We start from the raw sequence: 21,909 nt of genomic DNA, 5'->3' as shown, positions 1-21,909 counted from the left end.
AGACAGAGAAAGAGTTGACAGAGAAAGAGAGTCCTCCATCCTCATACAGGACAGGAGCAAAGACGAGGGAGGAATATTCCCACCTTCATAGTCACGCAATCTCCTCTGCTCTCTTTCTTTCTTGCCAAAGGCACAACAAAGCTCAACAGACGTGATGACAGGTATTCTCTGTCTCCTTTGCAGTTTGTTTATATTCTTGAAGGTAACCTGTGACCAATAGGCTCCCTGTATATCTGCAGTGATTTGTGATAATGACGTCTGAGTCAGTCCTATGTTGCTGAAATGGACTGAATGATTTAAAACCTTAATTGTGGTTTATTGAATGTTATTTTAATAAGGGTTTTTAGATAAAATTTTTTTAAGTTTCAGTTTACTGCTACTGTGTATGTTCCTGTTCATGTTTTGTGAAGCGCATAGTATTAAATCCAGTTGTATGTAATGTATGCTATAAATAAAGATTGTTTTTCCTTTCTTGCTATTTTTAATCAGTATGAATCTGATTGAATGAAATAACATAAGGTACATATAAGTAGGATTTATCTTTTACCCTGATTTTAAAAATATTGCAGTGCATGACATCCATTTTTTTGTGTGTTGTACATGTGAGCTCATAGACTTCTTTTTGGCATATGATGTTAATAGAGGTGACATATTGTGTGTAAAAAAACAAAAACAAAACGTTTTTCTGCTCAAAATGATCTTTTATGTGTCTGCTTGGATTTGAAAGATTGAAAATGTGTGTGGCGTCCCCTGACCCCTGCGAAGTGGGATTAGCCGCTGGTTCTTAGTGTTTTTCCCCACTCTGTGACACAGTTTCATTCCTGAGAAATCACGTTTCATCCTTCAGTTTAGAATACCAGATGGCTCAGAAACACTACAATACCCAAGAGCCTTGGTTGCCAATCTCATGAAGAAGCCAGCAGTGGCATAAATCAGAGCGATAGCAAATTTAATACACTTCGTTGTTGAAGCTGAGTAGAAAACATAGTACTGTGGCTGCTGAACTGATTCAAAGTTAATTGTTGATGGTATTGATGTTTCCTTGAAATAGTGAAATGCAACTTAATTAATGCCTATTAAACCTATTACCTATTACCTATTATACCTATTAAATATCTAAGTATGTTTATGCACATAACTTTCTCTTTGTTTTTTTTTTTTATTAAGAACTACATATTCAAATTTCTGGCATAGTTGTTAATCTTTAGCACTGATGATTCAGCCTGGAGAGTTTCATGTCTCCAGCTGTAAGCCTCACAACACTGTCTGTAGGGAAGCTGAATGCAACCTTTCTTGAACCGAGGCATTTCACAACTCTTTTATGTAGGACAAGAGTATTGAAAATGGTGATATGAACGCTTTTATTGGCAACGCGAACATAGGAAATGAAGTCACTGGCTTATCCTCACAGTTACCTATACCAGCTGTGATACAAAAAGGTGTGTATTGCGCATGTGGGAGCATGTTGTGGGTGAGGGGTTTTTCTTGTTTGGGTTTTGCCACACTAGTTTCCCAGAATGAAAGTTAAATTATATTGTTACAGCAAAGTTTGAAGCAGATTTTATATTTTGTGTGTGTTAGTCTTAGCAACTGATGTTTTAGCCCTTTACTGCCATCACACTACACTGCAGGGCTCTTTGTGAACTTGCTATTGACAAAGGTAGACCTGTGGGAGTGGTGTTGCACAAGGAGAGGATTTAGCCTTTCCTCAGCGAGATTTAGCACATTCTTCTGTCCTCATCGAAGCCTGGGGGGACATGTACTGAATTTGCTGACAGATGCAAGAGGAGGAGAAGCTCTTTATATTGTGAAACCTGAAGGATATCTGAAAGATTTGTCAAACCACATTTGCGTGTGGTGGTTAACGGCTTGTGTCAGTGGCTACAGGTTCTAGGTTGTGTGAGCTCTCAAGGAATTGAGTCATACTGAGTTAACCACATTGGCCACCATCTGTTGGACATCAACAGGAATGTGTCATTTTGAATTTGTAGTGTGACAACCACAACTGTAGCCATGCCTGTAACTGCAAACAATGGCCTTGGAGTTAATGTCCAATTTAAAAAAAAAAAAAAAAAAACTGTCAAACTGTCAATTGTGGCTCAATAGGGAGACAAATGTTCATGCTCCATGTTGGTTGGTTGATTTGGTGGTATTCTGAGTTTTTGCATTTGTGTTTGATTTAATGCATGTTCAGAGCAGTTTATCTGCCACTGGTGGAGGCCCACAATCACAGTTATTTTCAACAAATTGTTGATCAGTAAAAACAAAATCAGCTATTTCAATAAGTTGTTTCTTTATCCTGCTATCATATCAAGGTCTTGGAAACTTTTAGTTTAGAAGCACAGAAAGATTTTGTTGAACTGAAGCATTTTAAGACAATCTTTTTGGATTTTCCATCATCTGTGACACCATGTTTCTTGGCTGCTTAACAGGTGACTCCATTCATGTGGTAGTTGGAATTTTATTAGTAATTTGTTGCCATTGTAGCCAAGTTTCCACCCAAGTGTAGCACTAACTTAAACCAAATTCCTGGAAAATCTCCAAAAAAAAGTGGATATCAATGTATTTCTATCCATCACTGTAATGCAGATATTAGGAGTTGATTCACTGAAATAAACAGCTGCTGGTACTGTCTTTAGTCAAGTGCCATTAATCCGTTGCAGAAGAGGAGGACTCAACAAGATGGTGTAATTGACAGAAAGCCTGTCAAACCTGAAATGGTCAAAAACAAAGTAGAAAAGATTTTTGAAATATGGTATTTTTGTTTTAGTCTGTTAATTTGAGGAACACTACGGCCACTTCATCACTCCACACATACCTGGCCTTTACGTCTGCCACCATTTTCAGGCTCTTCATTGGACGTTCAAGTCATACGCCTCATGTACCTCATGATTTATTTGGTTTATTTGAGTCTGTTCATTGCACTTTGTTGGACTTTGCTTTTATTATTGCTAAATCACCTCAATCATCCACCTCTGCCAAGTGTTGTTTGTTTTTAGTTTCTTTTTGTGTTTGCACTCAGGTTTTTTAATGTGCAAATGGAAAATGCATATAAATCAGAATCAGAAGCCTTTATTGTCATTGTACCAAAATACAACGAAATTATAGCAGTCTGGAAGTGGTGTTACTCCAATTTAATAAATAAAGTATGTACAAATAGTATAAATAAAAGCAGAAATAAAAATAGAAATAGAATACAAAGGTGCTGCAGTAGAAAAAAAATAGTGCAAGAAAGACAGAGCTAAAGAAAAACATGTGGCTGTAAACTCATGAAACTAGTGAAATGTATTGCATACTAACAAAAGACCAGTTTTGAGTCAACATGAAGGGTATGTGGCCTTTTAACACAGTCAACCTTGATTCTCAGGCTCACACCCAGCTGCTCTTGTTGCAGGGAATTCAGTCTGGCCTGACTCACATTGCAGAGTGATAAATCTGTTGCTAATCTCTCAGGCCAGATAGTATACTTGGGCTCTGTGTACCAGTCAGCCTGTCCCATGCTTATTTACACCCCTATTTCCTATACACTTCCTGTTCTGAGCAGGAAAGGGAGGTGTCCCCTCAGCCTCAAGTAATTCGTGCAGGGACTGAAGAAGCTGCCTTTTGGTGAATGTCACAAGGCAGAACTGTTTGAGGGAAAAATATTCATACACAGCCTGTGTCAGCCTCAGAGTGGTGAATTATTTTTTCACTTGGTCTAAAGGGAGCATTGAATAGTGATGGTTGAGAGGCTCAGAAAGGGATCTAAAGAGGGAACATCCAGGAACAGTTCTAATCTCTTGTGGGTGACAGATGAAGTGACAACAGGCCATGGCACAGACACATGTCTTTGACACCCCAGACCTCATGTTCAGCTTGAGAGCTGGAACCTGATCCTCTGAGGCACTGGATGTGAAGAAGTTCTCAACAATATGCATTAGTTTATTCAGAAATACAGTATAATCTGTGTCTTTTCTTTGTTGTTGTTGTTTTTTTTTTTTTTTTTACATTGTGTTCTTTTTATGCAGAAAACATGGTCTCATGTAGCTTTTGAGAAATGTCTTAAATACAAGTTTGACTCTTTCTTTCACTCAGACGAATTGCGGGTAACGACCTGTCATACATCCATCCTGAAGCCCTGTCTGGACTGCATCAGCTCAAAGTCCTGTAAGCATACATCCTCCCTGCCACCACCACTCGTATATCCATATGTACACAGTGTCAGTACACACATGCACACACATTTATAGCTGTGACAGACACAGCACACTGGGGGAGAGCACAAACAGTTCAGTTTGTGGCAACATTGTGCTGCCAGTTATTGCCACTCTAATCACAGCCATACAACTTACATCCATTTGAAATAGACAGACATAGAAGTGTACATTTCCAACCCTGCCCCAACTATATCTGTATCTGAAAGCAAAAACAACAAAACAGAATTGAATACAAGCTTTGTGTAAAAGTTAATTCTGCAAAATTTACATCAGGCAGCACACACTAGTATGCTTGCACAGACTTGGAAACACTGAGTGACGCAGAAAACGCTGCCCTGTTGTTTCAGCCAAAAGTTTAAAGTCCTGTTGAGTTATGGGTGAGGTCAAGACTGAAAAAACAAACATGGAGGCATTGTAATGCTTATATCAAGTGATTCATTCACATTACCTGTAACTGGTGAAGTGTAAACAAACTGAGGTATTTTGACTTCATGCACTTGGAACAACCCCATTCACACTGAATTTAGGTCAGATTTTACAAATACTGTAACTATATAAGGGCACACAATTTATACACTGCTCTCAGTGAGCCAAAGACTCACTAAATAAAGTCTAAATACCTTCATTACTCAGAGGGTGTTCAAAGTTTCTTCAGCAGCTTGGCAGACACTAAGACAGAGGTGTCCAGACTGTTCCACAAAGGGCCGTGTGGCTGCAGGTTTTTGTTCCAACCAATCAAGAGCACACAGTTTGACCAATCAACTGTCTGAAGAGTGAGATCAGCTGATTAAATGAGTCAAGTCTGATGTGCTGCTGCTTGGTAGGAACAAAAACCTGCAGTCACACGGCCCTTTGTGGAACAGTTTGGACACCTCTGCACTAAGACAAGTGAGGGAAACCAATGTCCTTTCAAAGAGAACAACTAAACCAGTGTGAATCAACATAAACACATAGGGCATGGAATGTATCTGTGGATGCACACTATTTTTGATTCATGCAAAACAAACTTATGAGCTGATTTGAAATCATTCATCATTTCACCATTTTACCTTCAGGATGCTCCAGAATAATCAGCTGAAGACTGTGCCCAGTGCAGCCCTGAAGAACCTTCATTCTCTCCAGTCTCTGTGAGTCATGTGCCACACACTCACATTCATACACATATGTTCCAATTCGTGATACTGTCAAACATGGAGTTACAGAGGAGAGAAACTACAGCTTCAGCTCTGGACTGAAAACTGTCTCTTTTGAATTGCGGCTGGAACATGTAAATGATTAAAAGGGTGGTGGTGGCACTGTAAAAAAAAAAAGCAGCCATTCTTGTTTGCTGTATGTTAGAAATCACTCTGCTATGATAATTTCAAGCCATAATGTCACACCAGCCCTGTTAGTACGCTTTATGAATAGTGCCTGTTCTCTGTAGAAGTTGCAGTTTATGAGAAAGTTATTTCGTTATTTCGTCTTGAATTCCTGGACAGGAAGCTACGCTGCAGTCATCAGAGCTGTTGTCAGAGACAGCACTGCAGTGTATTTACACAGCCTACTATCCAAAGTGGAATTCATAGTGTTGGTGCCAAACTAACAACCACATTCTAGACAGTTGCTCACAAAGATAGCCACAGTAGTAGCAGCACACTGCAGGACAGTAGTATTCTAATCTACTAATGTATGTAAAGCTCTAAGCGTTTCATGCTGAACATTTGCAAAGCAAATTTATGCAAAAGTTGGTATATAAGCAGTAATGGAGTTTAGTTTGAGGCTGCTGATTTGTCAGTGTGAATGACAGACAAGATGGACTAAAAGTAGGTATCAGCGCTTTGGCCTTTTTGCCACTTTAGGGCCACGGCTCTATGAGCAGCAATGTTGGTCAGTTGGTCCACCATTTTGGTCCAGACAAAGCCATGTGAACAACTCCTGGATGAACCCACTGACTCTAGTGCCATCACCAAGCTGCTGACATTAGTAGTTGTGAGTGAAATATCTCGACAACTATTTGATGGAATGTCATGAAATTTGGTACACACATTTACAACCTCGTCAGAATGAACTTCACTCTGGGCCATCATAAGAGCAAATTTTTCATTTGTCCAATATTTAAGCTGTGTGCTCAGTGATTCATTACATGTAAGATAACAACATTTTGAGGGAAAAGACTTTACTCTTCCTCCAAGTTAAACAGCTGAAATCTCATTATTTACTCGTTGACCTTATTAATGTCATTTAGGGGCGGCTCCGCTCATATCACATAGTTTACTCCCACTGCAGTGTTTGTTGTGCACTAAGCCCAGCAAAAGCCCCGTACAAATGTAGGTCAGTCTTATTCAGCAGATCTAACTTTTCTCTCTTTATTTTAGATTGTTGAGTTTTCAAGGAGCTTTTGTACTTCTGTGTGTGTACTTGTAACTGTTAGCCCTCTCACAATTTCCTGCTCCACTCGCCTTCAATCTTGGCATTGTATTTCTGCGTCAACTGATTGTCAGTTTCATCGAGACTATAACACGGCTTTATTTGTGCCACCTCCCTCCACGACTGTGGCTTTGAATTTGACAGGGACTAAAGGAGGAATGGATCCAGCTGGAGAAACGTGCTGAAAATCCAGTTTTCGGCTATTATCGCTCCTCTATATTCCTCCTCCTGTCCCTTGCTTCCCCTCCTTTTTTTGTGCCTCTCTTCTTTCTTTTTAACAGATGTCTTTTCTCTGTGAGGGTTTTAAGGTCTGTAGCTGAAGTAATATGCTTTGGCAGAGCCAGGACTTGGTTTGTATAAAGCCTTAGAGAGCTAAATGTCAATCAAGACTGTTTTTCTTCCAGCCCAGACACTTGAGGAATTTTGAGGGAGGGCGAGACACTCAGTAAAGGAGGATAGCAGTGCGGTGATAGTGAAAAGAACACTTGTGTATCCGTATTACCCTTTAAATAAAGTTTTTTCCTTTTCTTACCACCAGACTATTGGCTTCTGATCAGAATTTCATCAGTTTGCAGAGGTCACTGCTCATGATAGACCATGGCGAACACTCAAACATTGGCTTCCTTAAATATCCAGTATTCCTCTGTTATAAAATTAAAATTTTGTGAGTTAACCAGTGAGAAATTGATAGGTTAATGTCTCACATTTTCCATGGCTGCCATATAAACATCCATGACATGATGCATGTCACTCATTTGAAGAATGAGCGCTGGATTACAGGTATTGCTTTTTCTTGGCCTGCAGTCAGAGGACATTGGTAATAACCAAAGAATCAGATGCATCCTGAGGAGTTTGTTGACGTCTAGGAGGGTACTGACATTGAGCTGCTGACCCTCTCCACTAAGATGAATGATGTGAGGTTGTACAAGTGCCTCTTTCTGGACGTATTCTCAATGGGGTAGAGTCAACATGTGTGTTATGAGTTATTGCAGTGGTATCTTGTATTCTGAAGTGTTACGCATTACTGTGGTTGAAACTGATAAAATACCTGGAGTTCAGTCTGCGGCCATTCTCTCATAATAAGGTTTAGGTCAAACTGAAGATGCACTAAATAGACTTACATCTCCCAGATGCAGTAGGAGCATATTGGGTTCTGTCGATGGTGCAATAGGAACTTTATGGTGCAGGTTATTTGCTGCTGATGCCACCATAACCCTACATCATGGAAGTAAAATAAAATTGTTGTTTCAGTGAGGTTAAGCATCATACTAATAATTTAATGAATCTGTGATTTGTAGTCGCATGGATGCGAACCATATCACCACAGTTCCAGACGACAGCTTTGAAGGCCTTCAGCAGCTGCGCCACCTGTGGTTGGATGATAACAATCTGACGTCGGTCCCCATCGGTTCTCTGAGACACCAGGCGAACCTTCAGGCTCTAACGTTGGCTCTCAACCGCATCTCATACATACCAGACAGTGCCTTTGCAAACCTCACCAGTCTGGTTGTGCTGTAAGTTATATTAATCTGCTGTTCTAATTGTGGTGTAGAATGACAGTCTGTACAGTACAAACAAATGTTTACAGTACATCTATTTCATTATGTTACTTATGTTTCTGGCTTGTTGGGTTGTAGCCACAGTGTGCAGGGTGAATAGAAAAAGACCATAAGCACCAAATTGTCCATCTCACTGATCTCTTCAGGTGTACTCAAAATTTTCTTTCAATAGTTAATATCAACCTGAACCAAATATAGTATACAGTGTTGTATTTTACATCACTACTACATGAAAAAAATATGCAGAAGGACAAAATGTGTAAATGGGCGAGTATTCATGTTGTGAAACCATCCATCCATGGGTTAATTCCTTCAAAAATTATTTTATAGCATTTCATCAATCAAGGCTTTTGGTGGCAAGTCTTTTAAAGGCTACAGTATTTGAGTAATAAACAGTTTCAGAGGCGTTAAAGTGAGCTTCCTTAGGATAACCAGGAGAACTGTACGTGCAGTCTTCATAGACCTATACACTAAATAACTCAGCTGGAACAACCTGCTGGTGTACTTTTTAAAACCTTAATTAACCAGGCACACCGACTGAGAACATTCTCGTGTTTACTAAAATGACCTGAGGGAGAAGCTGCAGAAGTCAGTGTCATTGGGTGTTAAGTGGATCAGGATATTTCTCTAGTTGAAACCCAACACATGCAAATTCTCTGCAGTGAGACTACATAGACTTATATGTCTGATGTTTCTTTAGTTTCTGAGCAATGATGTGTAATGAGTGGATGGACATTTTTTTAAATTAATGTTTTAGGATTTTTTGGGGGGTGTAATTTTTCTAATTAACTAACTTTAAAATCTCATCTGTCTGACTGTGGGTTAGTAAAATATGACTGTACTGCAAGAGCTCTCCTCTAAATCAAAGAAGCTGTAATTCTTACTTAGTTTTTTCATATATCATCTTCATTATTCTGTCACCACAAATCATGCAAAGTACCTCTCCTTGTGTTCTGCTTTAGCTCTGAATGTATCCTCTGAGCGACTGCAAATGAGATTCACAACACAAACATACCGTAGTATTTATTTCCACAGCTTACAGTAAATAAGTCAACAAAATGGGTTGTTGCTCATGCCCTGCTGTGTTCTTGCATGCATTCACTTTTACAGTGAAATACGCCATTGGGGTTTGAATTTGAATGTTAATGACAGTTTGACAAAGTCGCTCGACTCCGACGGTAATGTAAAATCAAGATTATCTTGTTGTTTTATGCATGGTGGGGAATGCTAAAACCTTCCATGAGAAGAATTTGTTCAAATACTGTATGTGGTGCATTACGAATCTGAGGGATTGTTCCAAACTCATGTTTTTTTTTTTTTTTTTCCACTGCTGCTGTTACAGATTCACACAAACATGCACACAAGCACACAGACACGCGCGCTGAGTGGTATTGCTGCAGGGTTAGTATAAACATGTCAGGATAAACAGGAAGAAAAGACCTTGAATCTATTAAACTAGAAAACCTTCTGCATATACACAAACACTGCAGACACCTGATTTCACAAATCACAAGACTGAATTAAAACCCATGACGAATGTGAAAGATTGTTTTATATCTGTCACGGCATGAAAACTTCACAGATGTGTGTCAAACTGCTTTTGCTTTTCCAGGCATCTTCATAACAACAGAATTAAAGAGATAGGAGACAACTGTTTTGCTGGACTCTTGAACCTGGAGACACTGTAAGTAGACAGTCACGCAGTGTGCATCAATTTAAGCGTGTTTGTGCTGGTGTTTGTGTGTGCTAACAGCTCCCCCACCCACCTCTGCTCCAGTCCTCCAGACATCATTGTGTCCACTTCCTCCTTTAATTGCTCTAGGATAAATAGAGCAAAGTACATGATGCTTATCAAATCTGCCCTCCCACTGTTCACTTCCTCCTGCCGCACAGCCTTACCTAATGGCAGGCTACTGTACAACACACAGACCTTTACAGGAGACTGGGGATATCCTGCTACTTTTCTTTTTTTTTTTTTATCCTAATTTCCAGTCTGATACATTTTAAAATTAAATTACCTGCTGGTCCTCGTGTTGATCCAATGTTTACATTTTCCTACACAATACAGTGCATGCTTCTCTCATTAATCAAGCAAAAGTTCCATACTGTAGTCCTTTTCAGTGTTTTAAATGTGAAGAATTGAGGATTAGAACACTGCTAATAATCCAAGTTATTAGTAATTGGTGTGTGTCTTGGTGTTGACCACAGCCAGATAACTGAACACTCCTATTAACAATGCTAAAGGGTAGGCATTTTTGTTTGAATGTGCCATTAACTAGTGGGCTTTAGATTTGTTTGGTTTTGCTATAATGCAGGAAAACAGCACTGACTCCCCGTGTCTCCCCGTGTCTCTCTCTGTCTCACCCTAGAGATCTGAACTTCAACAACCTGATGGTTTTTCCCAGAGCAATAGAGGCCCTGCCCAAACTGAAGGAACTGTGAGTGCATCGTCCTGTTTGTGCTCAGGGAGGGAAACATGATGTACTTTTGTTTCAACACTTATGTCAGGGACTGGTTAACTCATCAGAGCGCGATGGAAGCTTGTCAGTGTCTTTTAGTTTTTATGTGATTGAAAAAAGACAAATATCTTTTTAACAGTTGTAACTTGCTCTCATTTTTCATGAGTCTAAGTGAATTGTTAAAATACAAATCTTGTGAGGTTTAGCTGTTCCAATTAACATACAGACACATCAGGTAAAGGTATGACACATATCCTGTTTATTATATTATTATTAAAGGTTTAGGTTTAGGTTTAGTTATTTATCAGAACACTTATCTATTGGATGTGATGAACAAAGACAAATCTGATGTCCTGGTTTCCCTCATCAGCACTTTATTTAATTTAAGGATTATTTAAATCAATCCACACATCTAGTTTTCTGTAGCAGATTTGACACCTTTTATTTGTGCTTGTTTTGAACACTGTGCCTCTTGTTACATTACTTTTCTTCTCTTTTTCTTCAGTTTGGCATATATTGTGTGTCCAGTTTTATATTGAACAAAGGATCTTTACACTGTCTCCTTGACCTTCCTCCTGCAGCGGGTTTCACAGCAACGATATTGCTTCCATACCTGAAGGGGCCTTCCATAACAACCCCCTGCTGCGAACCATGTAAGGTCAAACTCCCCCCTCTGATTCACTGACACAGACGTAGCACACTAATACCTCAAACTTGTTCAAATGCCACACAAGTAGGGACACAAGTGTAAGATGAATGTCCAGAAGATGGTGCCATTCTCGCATAGTAAATGATATTGGTTTGAACTCTCCTCCTGTGCTCTTGCTGCCCTCTCAGACATCTTTATGACAACCCTCTGTCCTTCGTGGGTGCTTCGGCTTTCCAGAACCTGTCCGACCTGCACTCCTTGTAAGTCCCTGCTGTCAAGCACGACTCCTGACAAATTACCGTTAACAGGTTCTGTCTGAACTCACTTGCTCAGTGGTGATTCAGACGTTTAAAACATCTATTTATATGTGCTATAAAAGGTCCTTGTGTCTTGTTTCTTCCATACCACATCATGCTTTGATGTTTTTTTGACAGTGATTTTACTGTTTATCACCATATGTGTTTCAGAATGTTGCGTGGGGCCAGTATGATGCAGGACTTTCCCATCCTTACATGGACTAATAACCTTGAGAGTCTGTGAGTGAACTTAGACTTTGATGCAGCATCTATTCCTGCTTGTGCTTTTGTGTGTGTCAGAAGTGACTGATTAGGTTTTTTTTTAATTTTATTTCCAGGACCCTGTCAGGAACCAAGATATCATCCATCCCCACTGATCTGTGTGAGGATCTCAAGTTGCTCCGGACGCTGTAAGACACTTTTCCTTTCTTGTTGCCTGCAATAGTACTTAAAATGTATATTTTACAAATTATTGTACTTAATGAGGATTTAAGATCGTTAGGAACTGAGGAACCAAAGCTAAATAGATAGACTGGTTTTGCCACTGCTACAGACAGAATGTTGTTTCCTATTCATGCCAAAAAATGTGACATTTTAGAACATGTACATACTTAAGGGAAATTGTTCATAGACCAATTAGTCGCAAACATTTAAAATCTAATCTTCTGTCTTCATTCTTTCATTTTAAATTGTCCCAGTTGTCTAATTGTTGAAGATGTTTGTTTTCCTCCACCAGGGACCTGTCCTACAATGAGATCAAGGGGTTACCATCCCTCCAGGGCTGTATCCGACTGCAGGAGATGTGAGTGTAGAAGATGTGGTTGTCAGTTGACAAATTGTTTTACACAAGGATGGTAAAGAGTAAAAGACAGATTCTATTTTAAGATTAAAGTAATATAATGTAATAAAGAACAATTAAGGTAATAAAGGTAATTATTTGCTTTTGTATAATCTCTTAAATTCTTGTATTCAACCTACAGAAGCTTTCAGCACAACCATATTCAACAGATTGAAAGGGACACTTTCCAAGGCCTCTCTGCTCTCCGTTTACTGTAAGTCCACTCAGTCATACACACTCAGTAACGCACACTGGATGTTGTAAAAACAAAGGTTTTATGCCTGGATTGCTTTGCAATTTTACACAGTGACCTGAGCAGAAATGAAATCCGAGTTATCCACCGTGACGCTTTCCTCACCCTCACTGCACTCACCAACCTGTGAGTATGCCCTGTGTGCTATTTTACCACCTTTCATCATTAAGAGAACAGAACTCCAGTTGCGTACAGTATGTTCACAGCATTAAATGGCTCGCATGTAATTTGTTTTTCCCCCAGAGATCTGAGTATGAACTCTCTGACTGTGATTCCAACAACTGGACTGAGCGCCCTCAGTCAGCTAAAACTCTCAGGGAACCCGCAGATGAAAAATGTGCTGACTGCAAAAAACCTACCCAAACTCAGGTGAGCAGGAACTGCTGTGGCTGTAACTTCTGCTATCTGAACTGTTTAGGAGAGAATGTAGAAAAATGTAACACCAGGCGGTTTAAGGTGTTGACTGTGTAATTGTAACATCCCAGGTTCAGTTCAAGCCGGTTTTGTTGCGTGTGATCCCCCATTTCTCTCTCTCCTGTCGTTTTTTGCTCCTCTCTGGCACTAGTATATTTAGTCATTTTAGCCATTTAGAGGGCTTATTTTCCTCACCTTTCATTTTCATAAGGTAGTGAGAAAAAACACTAAACAGCTCTTTCTGATTTTTCATGTATTTCTTGAGTGTCTTTCCATTTCACCCCCTAAGTGGCTTTAAATGTTTTCTGTGTGTACATAACTAATTTTCTGGAGATCATAACAGTGTAGCGTGTTGAGTGTGCAGTGTTCTTCCACCTAAAACACAGTCGCTGTAACACAGAAAAGACAAGCACTCTGAGTCCAAAATGGAGATGTAGAAAACACAGCATGGAAGCTGCTCTGTACAAACCAAGGCCAGTGCTTAATGTATAAACAAAATAAATTGGACTAATCCTATAGTGCACAAAAAGTGTCCAAAATTCTAAATATATCTCTTCTCCTGTCTTTCTCCCCTTGCTGTGATTATATGTAAGTGACAGACTGACAGAAAAACCGAAACAAACTCCACCTCTTCGTCTATGTTTAATGAGAAAGCCAGCTGAGTCTGTTTTCTCCACAATTGTAGACACACTATGGAAACATCCAAATATTATTATTGAAAAAATTCAGAGGGGCTACATATTTGCAGACAAACACATTATTTATACTTTTTCCAGTATGGTTTTAAGATTCTGGACCATCTGTATTATCAACACTGGAGCTCAGCAGAATGTTGACAGCCTTTCTAAAAGATTATTGTTTGTTTGTAGGTCCATCTCTGTCCCTTACGCCTACCAGTGCTGCGCATTTGTTGGATGTGACTCGTTGACAAGTTCTTCTGAGGAAAATGACGTAAAGAAATCTACAGGTGGGAATGCTGCAGTCAGAACCTTTTCCTTGGGACAGTTTACATGTTAACTAAACTTTTTTTTTTCCTTTTTATTTTTTACATAAAAGCCATTCCTACTTTACTTGTCATAAAAAATGTACACTTGAAGGAAACTATGAAAATTTAGGAAAAGCAAGCAATTGTTGATTGTCTGATAGCAGAAACAAACCTGAACCTGAGTGATTCTTTTTTTTTTAGCAATGCCTCTATTTAGGATTAAGATTGTCTGTTTAACATTTGCATTTCTTTCTTTGTTCTTTTTTTTTACTTTAGGGGGGGAGGATGTGGAAAGAATCTCAATGATTATGCACTGTTCTCCTTCACCAGGTAAGCATTAAACGTTTTTTTAATCTTTCATTATGTGTCTGCATTTTCACTTTCGTCACTCAGCATTTTAAAAGCTTTGAAATAACCTAAAATTAAACTGATAAATCAAGTGTCGACTTTTGAGCAGCTGCATTGTTTCTTTCTTCAGGAGCTTTCAAGCCTTGTGAGCACCTCCTGGGTAACTGGATGATTCGTCTGACAGTCTGGTTCATCTGCCTGGTGTCTCTGGTCTTTAACAGCCTGGTGCTGGTGGCCACTTTTTCACCCACACAACGAACCACAGGCCATTCCCACTCACTGACTCCGTCTCTCTCTCCGGTGAGGCTGCTGATGGGGCTGCTGGCCCTGGCCAATCTTCTCACAGGCTTATATGTAGGTGTGCTGACCGTGCTCGACATTGCTACCTGGGGCGCCTTCGCAGAGTTTGGTGTGTGGTGGGAGATGGGGCCTGGCTGTCAGGTCACGGGAGCTCTGGCCGTCTTCTCGTCAGAGTGGGCAGTCTTGTTGCTGTCACTCGCAGCCGTGGAGCGCAGCGTGGCCGTGCGGACGATTCTCGGGAAAGTAATGATGTCACCAAGGAGGAGCGCCAGCAGCCATCGCGGGTGCTGGAGAGGAGACCGACGCTTCAGCCTGGCTGCAGGACTGCTCGGGCTGCTGGCTGCTGCTGGAGCCTGCCTGCCTCTCCTGACCTCCAACGGGCAGTCGGCCTCTCCTCTCTGCCTCCCCTTTGCCGGTGGTGAGAGTCCAGCTCTGAGTGTTACAGTGGTTCTGGTGCTTCTCAACGCGCTGGCCTACCTGTTCACTGCAGCTGTGTACACCCAGCTGTACTGCCACCTTGGCAGGGTGGAGCTGGCTGATCCAGAACAGACCGGTGCCCTGCGACACGTAGCCTGGCTCATCTTCACCAACTGCATCTTCTTCTGCCCTGTGGCAGCTTTCTCCTTCGCCCCTCTCTTGACTGGTTCTACAGCCGGCGGGCCAGAGATCGCCAAGTCTGTCACCCTCATTTTCTTCCCACTGCCTGCGTGCCTGAACCCAGTGTTATATGTGTTCTTCAGCCCGGCTTTCAGGGAGGACTGGCTGAGATTACGCGGCCGCAGAGGTTTGACCAGGGAGGTGAAGTCTGGTACTGAAAGTCACGGAGACGATGGTGGCGGAGGGTCGGAGCTCACAGATGGAAGCTCCTCCACCCACCTGGGCTTTGACTGTGGGGTTTACTCACAGCTTTGTGGAGAGACAGCTGTATGCGAGCAGTGCGAGGCAGCGCTGCATGCCAGGACCTGCTCTTCCCCCTCGTCCTCCACAGTTTGTAGACACTTGGTGAAGTCTCACAGCTGTCCCACCCTCCTGGCGGGAGCTGCAGTGTGCCAGCGCACCGAGGGGTTTTGGGCAGACAGCGGCACGCCCTCCGCTCAGTCTGAGTACGCCGACGAGGGGGACTCGTTTGTGTCGGACAGCTCAGACCAGGTTCAGGCCTGCGGCAGAGCCTGCTTCTGTCAGACCAGAGGCCTTCCTCTTGTACACTACTCATACAACATACCTCGAGTCAAAGACTAAGGACGCTTCAAATCTCCACTATGTGCACAGATCTCTCTGTCATGTGAATTTAGATGCTAAAAGAATACGTAAACCTTTTTATATCAAACAACAAAATGTGCCAACTACCCTGTTAAAAGACTGTTCAGCAAGCACTTATGTAAACAGAGATGCAGCCAATCATTTAAAGGGAACTTGGAACTTAGAGGCCATTTCTAAGTGAGCTGAACTGAGTACATCATGTTACAAACTGGTCGACAAAGGATCTTGCAAAGGAAAATCTTGCCACCAGTGCCTTCCTCTTGGATATCATGATGTTGCGAGTCTCAATTTGTGTCAAAGATTTTGTGATTTCTCTGTTTTACCTGTACTTCTAAGCTTTTTAAATTTTAATTGTTATACATCTTGTCAATTTTTAAAGCTTCTCCACAGCAACTGTTGATTTTTATACTTTGATTTTTTTTTTTTTTCTTAAATATAAATGTAGCAAATGTAATAATCATCCTAGATGTTTTCTGTTTGAATGTAACTTTCAGGCGGTCTTCACCCACCAGAAAATAATGTAACTTCAGCAATAATTTGTCCCCTACCTGCCTGTCATCGTACTCTAGTGAATGGTAAATGCCAGTCTATAATAAACATTTCTTTGCTTTAAGTTACTAAGACTAAGAATGTGATAAAAGTAGCAGATATCACTGTTTTAGCAACAACTATGCTTGGCGGTTTCGAAAGATGTTATTTATTGTTTGAGCAGCAGGAGTGTCTGGGTGGAGACGATTTCAGGCGGCCTTTGGATGATGAATATACAATAGAACCCCAGCAAAACAGCAGCACAACTGTTTTTTTTTTTAATTCTTCACAAAAAACAAATACATGCATACAGGTTTAGGTCATTATTTTCATTAGTCTGAAGGATAATTGCTGTTATTTTTAAATCTGGGCCTTGTTTTCTGAGTTTTCTCCATCATGCTCTTTGACTTGCCTGAAATTTTTTTTTTAAAGTGCAGAGCTACAACAAACATCATAAAACATTTCCTTTTTCAGTAAAGTAATACCTGCTTCTGTGATGTTCAGATGATTTTTGGCTGACAAGACAATTGTTGACTGACAGTGTTTAATAAGTTCAATAAGCATAAAATGTTTAAAATTAGTGTCCTGTCCTGATTAGCACCACTGATCATATATTTGTGAACAGCTAGCCTGTTTAATTTATTCAAAACAAGACATAGTAAATAGTGATCTTTAGATAAGTCCAAAAATCTAAATCACCTGTATTTACACTATTCTCTAGTGACATCTGACATACGTTTGTTTTGATTTAAAACCCATTTTTAAACATAATTGACTTTTGTGCAACAAATTAAACACATGAATACCGTCCAAGTTACACACGTGAATGTAATCCCACTCTCCCACTTCCTCCAACTTGACGAGAACGCAGCACGAGCCTGGCAGCCAGCTGAGTCAACAAGAAAGTATATGAGCAGTGCCAAAAAGTTTGAAATGAACTATTATTACTGAAATGTGGGTAATTATTATTCAACCACAGATATTTAAAGACAAGTATCTGCAGTGTTTTTGCATTTAGTTAATTTTTTTTGGTGTTTGTGTGCAGTCTGTGTACCTGTTGTACTGTTTGTTGACGGAACTGGCTGTGGTTTGATCAGAAAAAAATGAGCATGATGGAACAAAAGTAGGAAAATAAGGCCTGTGTTGATAACAAGGAATTACCTTTAAAGAAGTTCACTATCTCCATTGTCTTTGCAATCCAGTCACATTATCAGTGAGTTACTCAGACACTTGCTGTTAAGTCTGCATTGTCCAGTTTTATTGTATAGGTCATCAGAAGAGCACTAATATACTGTACAGCATATAAATGTAGATGTCTTTTGCCCTGAGAGCTGACCTGAGTGATACTGTGAGTGACGAGGGATTGACTGATGTTTGGTGTGCTGGAGCATGACTGTACACATTAAGGCAGATACACCCTCGGAGCGTGTATCCACAAGTGCGTGTCATGTGAGTGCTCAGGAATTTAGGCAATGTAGGGAAGTATTTTCCTCCACCAACAAGACGTACTTGTGCCCTTATAATGCACCATTTAATTGTAATCTTTTGGGTTTATCTTCTGTTTTCATGTAGTCTCGACTGGGTGTGTCAATTCTTGCACCAACCAAAATGTCCGTTGATTGTTTGAGATGTCTGATGGCCCACCTGGTGAAAATGTACAAATCTTTTAGTAGTTTGGTTATCAGTTTTTGTATTTGTTTGTAAATTATTTGAAAAAGAAAACAAGTAATCAAGAATGGGATGCTAAAACAAGGAAGCTACCTCCTCAACTGTAGTGGCTACCAGCAGTGCTTTGTAAAAGAATAGTCTGTTTTCATTTGTTGTTACTCTTTGTTTGCATTCTTGGCTTCATGTTGACACGTGTTTGTACATCATCTTTTTAGTTAAGTGCAAATTGTGGGAGGAATCTATGTACTGTATACTGTGATTTTTTTTTTTTTAATCAAACTATAAACTATGAAATTTCTTTATTTTATCTTTTATAGATACAAACTTGCAGAATAATACAGATTATGAAAAATATCTCACTTAATTTCAATTCAAATTAAATCTTATTTGTAGTTTTTCATGAGATCTCCCCCAAGTTGTTTTTTTTATTCTGTTCAAGTAGAAAAATAATTCTATAAATTATGTATGAATAAAATTAGAAGAACACAACCATTTTACTTACCTTTTTGTTAAGTTGAAAACACTGCAGTGAAATTTGTCTTCATCAGATGTTATATCTAAAATTATTGTACTCTTAACCTTGTTAAAGCTTGTCGTCATATCACACCTTCCTTGCTAACGCAGCTTTGCCAGTTTTAACACATTGATTTTTGGGCCTGGAGATAATATGCAAAATTCTGTTCTCTGCATTGTGTCACAGAAAGGTCAGATCCCCTAAAAATTAAAATATTGACTATAATCTGACATTTGTTTCTCCCAGCAGAGTTCCTCATTGAATATTAGGCTGCCCAAGAGCCTCATGGGAAGACAGGTCATTTGTGAACTTTCAAATCAGGCCCTATGTCGTGTTCCCACCACCCTGGAAGTGTCGTGAGCCACCTGCTCAATCCACATGTCCAGTCAACAAAGAATTTACTATGGTGATGAACTAAGTTTGAACTCTTTTCTTACCAAACATAAGGAAGCTGGCCTAACTTTTTATATAGAGTCATTCATCAGGTCAAAATTTCACTTTGCTTGACACTTTGGTTTAAAGAAGAAATACCAACAACACTAATAACATTCCCATCAGCCTCAGCTTCACTTTGTCTTTTGTGCTCATTAGTAAACACCATGTATATTAATGCCTCAGTAATGAGAATCCGTATCATCCTGCGCTGGGCCATTCTGCATAATGAGTACTTTGTAAAGTATATGTTGATGCTAATACTTTCACTAAAGTAATATTTTGGCTGCATGGCTTTAACAGAGGATTTATACACTAAAAGATCTAACTACTATCACTGTTGGCATTTAGCTTAAAGCACTGCTCTGTACATCCTCACAGTTACTAGCATTGTTGTAACTATTTGCTGTAGATGTTGCTCACTCGAACACTATTTTAGGGTTAAAACTTTGCTTCTAATGTAGATGTTCCAAGCCTGTTAACATGTATGAGACCATTTAGTGCCATTCAGTTGTGGAGTTGTTTTCCTGCCATGTTATGCACCACTGCTGGCTGCCTTCACTCATGTAAGTGAGCTGTAACTTGGTGATGAGTGAAAAACAACCTCTGGGACTGTATAAAGAAACAGACATGAAATTTGGTAAGTCCTGTTTATCTTCGAACCATGTAGGCTTTTCATTTGTAATTTGTAGATTTTGGTGAAGTCCCTATGTCAAAACAACTGGCAAAAAACGGAGGCGCTGTAAGACATTAATAGTGGCACTGTGACAGGTACAAGGTTGACTAGATCTCTTGCAGCTGTGCGCTGAGAGGGAGGGCACAGGAAATATTTACATTCAAGGCATCAAAGGAATAACTGTTGAGTGATGTTACAGCAGCCCCCGCTCGACGAACACCGCCATGTGTTCCACGTCACTGACACATGTCCTCAGTGGTAAAAGGACATCCCTGCTATTCCAGCCCCTTACACACATCCCTCTATGGCGTGCACATTAGGCACATGCCTTACACCTCTGGCTTTAGTGAGGCTTTGTTACAATAAAACTAAGCCCCCGACAACTCTTGAAGAATTCCACCGGACTTCTGAGTATCGGTGGCATGCTTTTTACATTTTCTGTATACCAAGGCCACTGCAGCGATCATGATAGTGGTTTCAGGAGCCGCAGTCCACCTGTCGCCCAAGTACCGACTACACTTAATACCACATAATACCACCTCTGCTTATATGATCGAATGAAGTCACACAGCATTTTGTGTTTTTGAAGCAATTTTTATGCACACAGACCAATCACACTAAAAACACTATAGTCCCAGAAGTCATAAATTAATTTCATAAATACTGCTATTGTCTATTATCGATATTTACTACACACCACTATCCCTTTAAGTCTAGTTTTTGAAATGAATGACAAATATAGTGATAAACCAGGAATTGCTTATTTAAATAATACATAAATACTAATAATTCCCTATTAAGGAACAATAAATTTTAACATGAGCCCCTGGTCAGCAACCGTTTGCTACACATGATACTAACATAACAGAGAGGTTGACTTCATCACAGGTGAGTGAAGTGGTGCAAAAACAAAAAAATAAATAAAATTGTGGGCTAAACAGTTTGTGATGCAGGTGAAGAGTTTCTCATGACACAAAACAGTCAACATGCAGGAATTGCTTGAGACAAACTAATCTTCTCTTCAGTCAGCAGCTCAAACTCTTTACTTCTTGTCATCCTTCTTTTCCTCTCTAGCAATTTGAGCTGCAAGGCAAGAACATTAGTCAAGATACAGAGGTGTTAGTAAATTAAATGCACACATTTAAATTGATAGCATAATGTTCAAAACCAAAGTATTTTCCAAATACAAAAGCAGAAACAATGTGTGAGCAAATTATTCGCATATTGTCATCTTTAAGTTGATACAGTTAACATGTTACTAAACAGGTGCCTGCCTACACACTCAGAAGACATGGAATATTCTCCCTCCTTTTAGCTCCATTTTTGGTCTCCACCAACTCCTGAGGGAAATATTTGGCTCTCAAAGTGAACCAAAAAAAGACCAAAAAAAACCCCAAATATGTTGAAAGACGCTACAAGAGTCTACAGAGCTGAGGAGAGCTGCAGTCGAGAGATAATTTTGTGTAAAATGCATAAAATAATGATTTTTCCCCCCATTTTTTCATCACATGTTGAATCCATTTTAGAAAGGAAAAAGAAGTGCTATAATTTAACATGTTGAACATTTTTACAACATATTGTCACATATACACTAAAATGTTTTTCTTTATAACTGACATTCATTTGATGTGGTCTTTCATGGTACGTGTTATTTTTAAAAGATGAAAAGAAGGAAGGGGAAATGGGGGGGGTATGGGATGCCAGCGAAAGGCTGGAACCGTCTAATTGGGTCATAAAAAAGAGGACACATATATTTGTCCCTGTACCACCCTGCAGGATACTTACGGCGAACCTCCAGTTTACACTCCACCGTGTCTTCTCCACTGTCGTTGACTGCTTTGCACATATACACTCCCCCATCGAATGGACAGGGCTTACGGATCTCCAGGGTCAGGACACCCTGCTTACTGAGCATTCGGTACTTGGCTTCATTTGTGATGTCCATCTTGTTTTTGTACCAGGTCACTTTGGGCTGATGAGGTAGGACAAAATATTGCAGTACATCAACTGATATTTTTCACAATCTGCAATATTCTCACAATTACACAGTTAAGCCACAGTATAGTGTCCGTCCATTAGTAACAAACACAATCACTGGATTTATCTGGTGGATACTGTTTCCCTGAGG

At 40.0% G+C, this 21,909-nt stretch overlaps 2 protein-coding genes across 6 annotated transcripts in view; one reads left to right on the top strand and one right to left on the bottom strand.

Moving 5' to 3' along the window:
- lgr4 (leucine-rich repeat containing G protein-coupled receptor 4) overlaps positions 1–18,871 on the top strand; it is a 30,348-nt gene extending 11,477 nt beyond the window's left edge. Inside the window, exons 3-18 of the mRNA XM_041043897.1 lie at positions 4,075–4,146; positions 5,252–5,323; positions 7,901–8,116; positions 9,774–9,845; positions 10,531–10,599; positions 11,202–11,273; positions 11,458–11,529; positions 11,737–11,805; positions 11,904–11,975; positions 12,302–12,367; positions 12,546–12,617; positions 12,711–12,782; positions 12,900–13,025; positions 13,940–14,037; positions 14,332–14,385; positions 14,534–18,871. Coding sequence (XP_040899831.1) covers positions 4,075–4,146; positions 5,252–5,323; positions 7,901–8,116; positions 9,774–9,845; positions 10,531–10,599; positions 11,202–11,273; positions 11,458–11,529; positions 11,737–11,805; positions 11,904–11,975; positions 12,302–12,367; positions 12,546–12,617; positions 12,711–12,782; positions 12,900–13,025; positions 13,940–14,037; positions 14,332–14,385; positions 14,534–15,942 — 2,683 coding nt within the window. The 3' untranslated portion in view covers positions 15,943–18,871. The remainder of the gene's footprint in view (positions 1–4,074; positions 4,147–5,251; positions 5,324–7,900; positions 8,117–9,773; positions 9,846–10,530; positions 10,600–11,201; positions 11,274–11,457; positions 11,530–11,736; positions 11,806–11,903; positions 11,976–12,301; positions 12,368–12,545; positions 12,618–12,710; positions 12,783–12,899; positions 13,026–13,939; positions 14,038–14,331; positions 14,386–14,533) is intronic.
- Positions 18,872–20,342: 1,471 nt separating this feature from the next.
- The window catches only part of mybpc3 (myosin binding protein C3), a 32,635-nt gene continuing 31,068 nt past the window's right edge, over positions 20,343–21,909 (bottom strand). For 4 of the 5 annotated variants that reach the window (XM_041043878.1, XM_041043861.1, XM_041043869.1 and 1 more), the window contains 2 exons: positions 21,567–21,753; positions 20,344–20,864 (listed from right to left, as the gene is read on the bottom strand). In XM_041043878.1, the coding sequence (XP_040899812.1) occupies positions 20,824–20,864; positions 21,567–21,753 (228 nt within the window). In that variant the 3' untranslated portion in view covers positions 20,344–20,823. Of the gene's footprint in view, positions 20,865–21,566; positions 21,754–21,909 lie in introns of all 5 variants that reach the window. The other variant, XM_041043852.1, reaches the window with a different exon arrangement.

Source organism: Toxotes jaculatrix, chromosome 1 (genome assembly GCF_017976425.1).
Source record: "Toxotes jaculatrix isolate fToxJac2 chromosome 1, fToxJac2.pri, whole genome shotgun sequence".
Classification (NCBI taxonomy): Eukaryota; Metazoa; Chordata; class Actinopteri; family Toxotidae; genus Toxotes; species Toxotes jaculatrix.
Note: the sequence above shows the minus strand (reverse complement) of the source record. Positions and strands in the feature narration are given on the sequence as shown.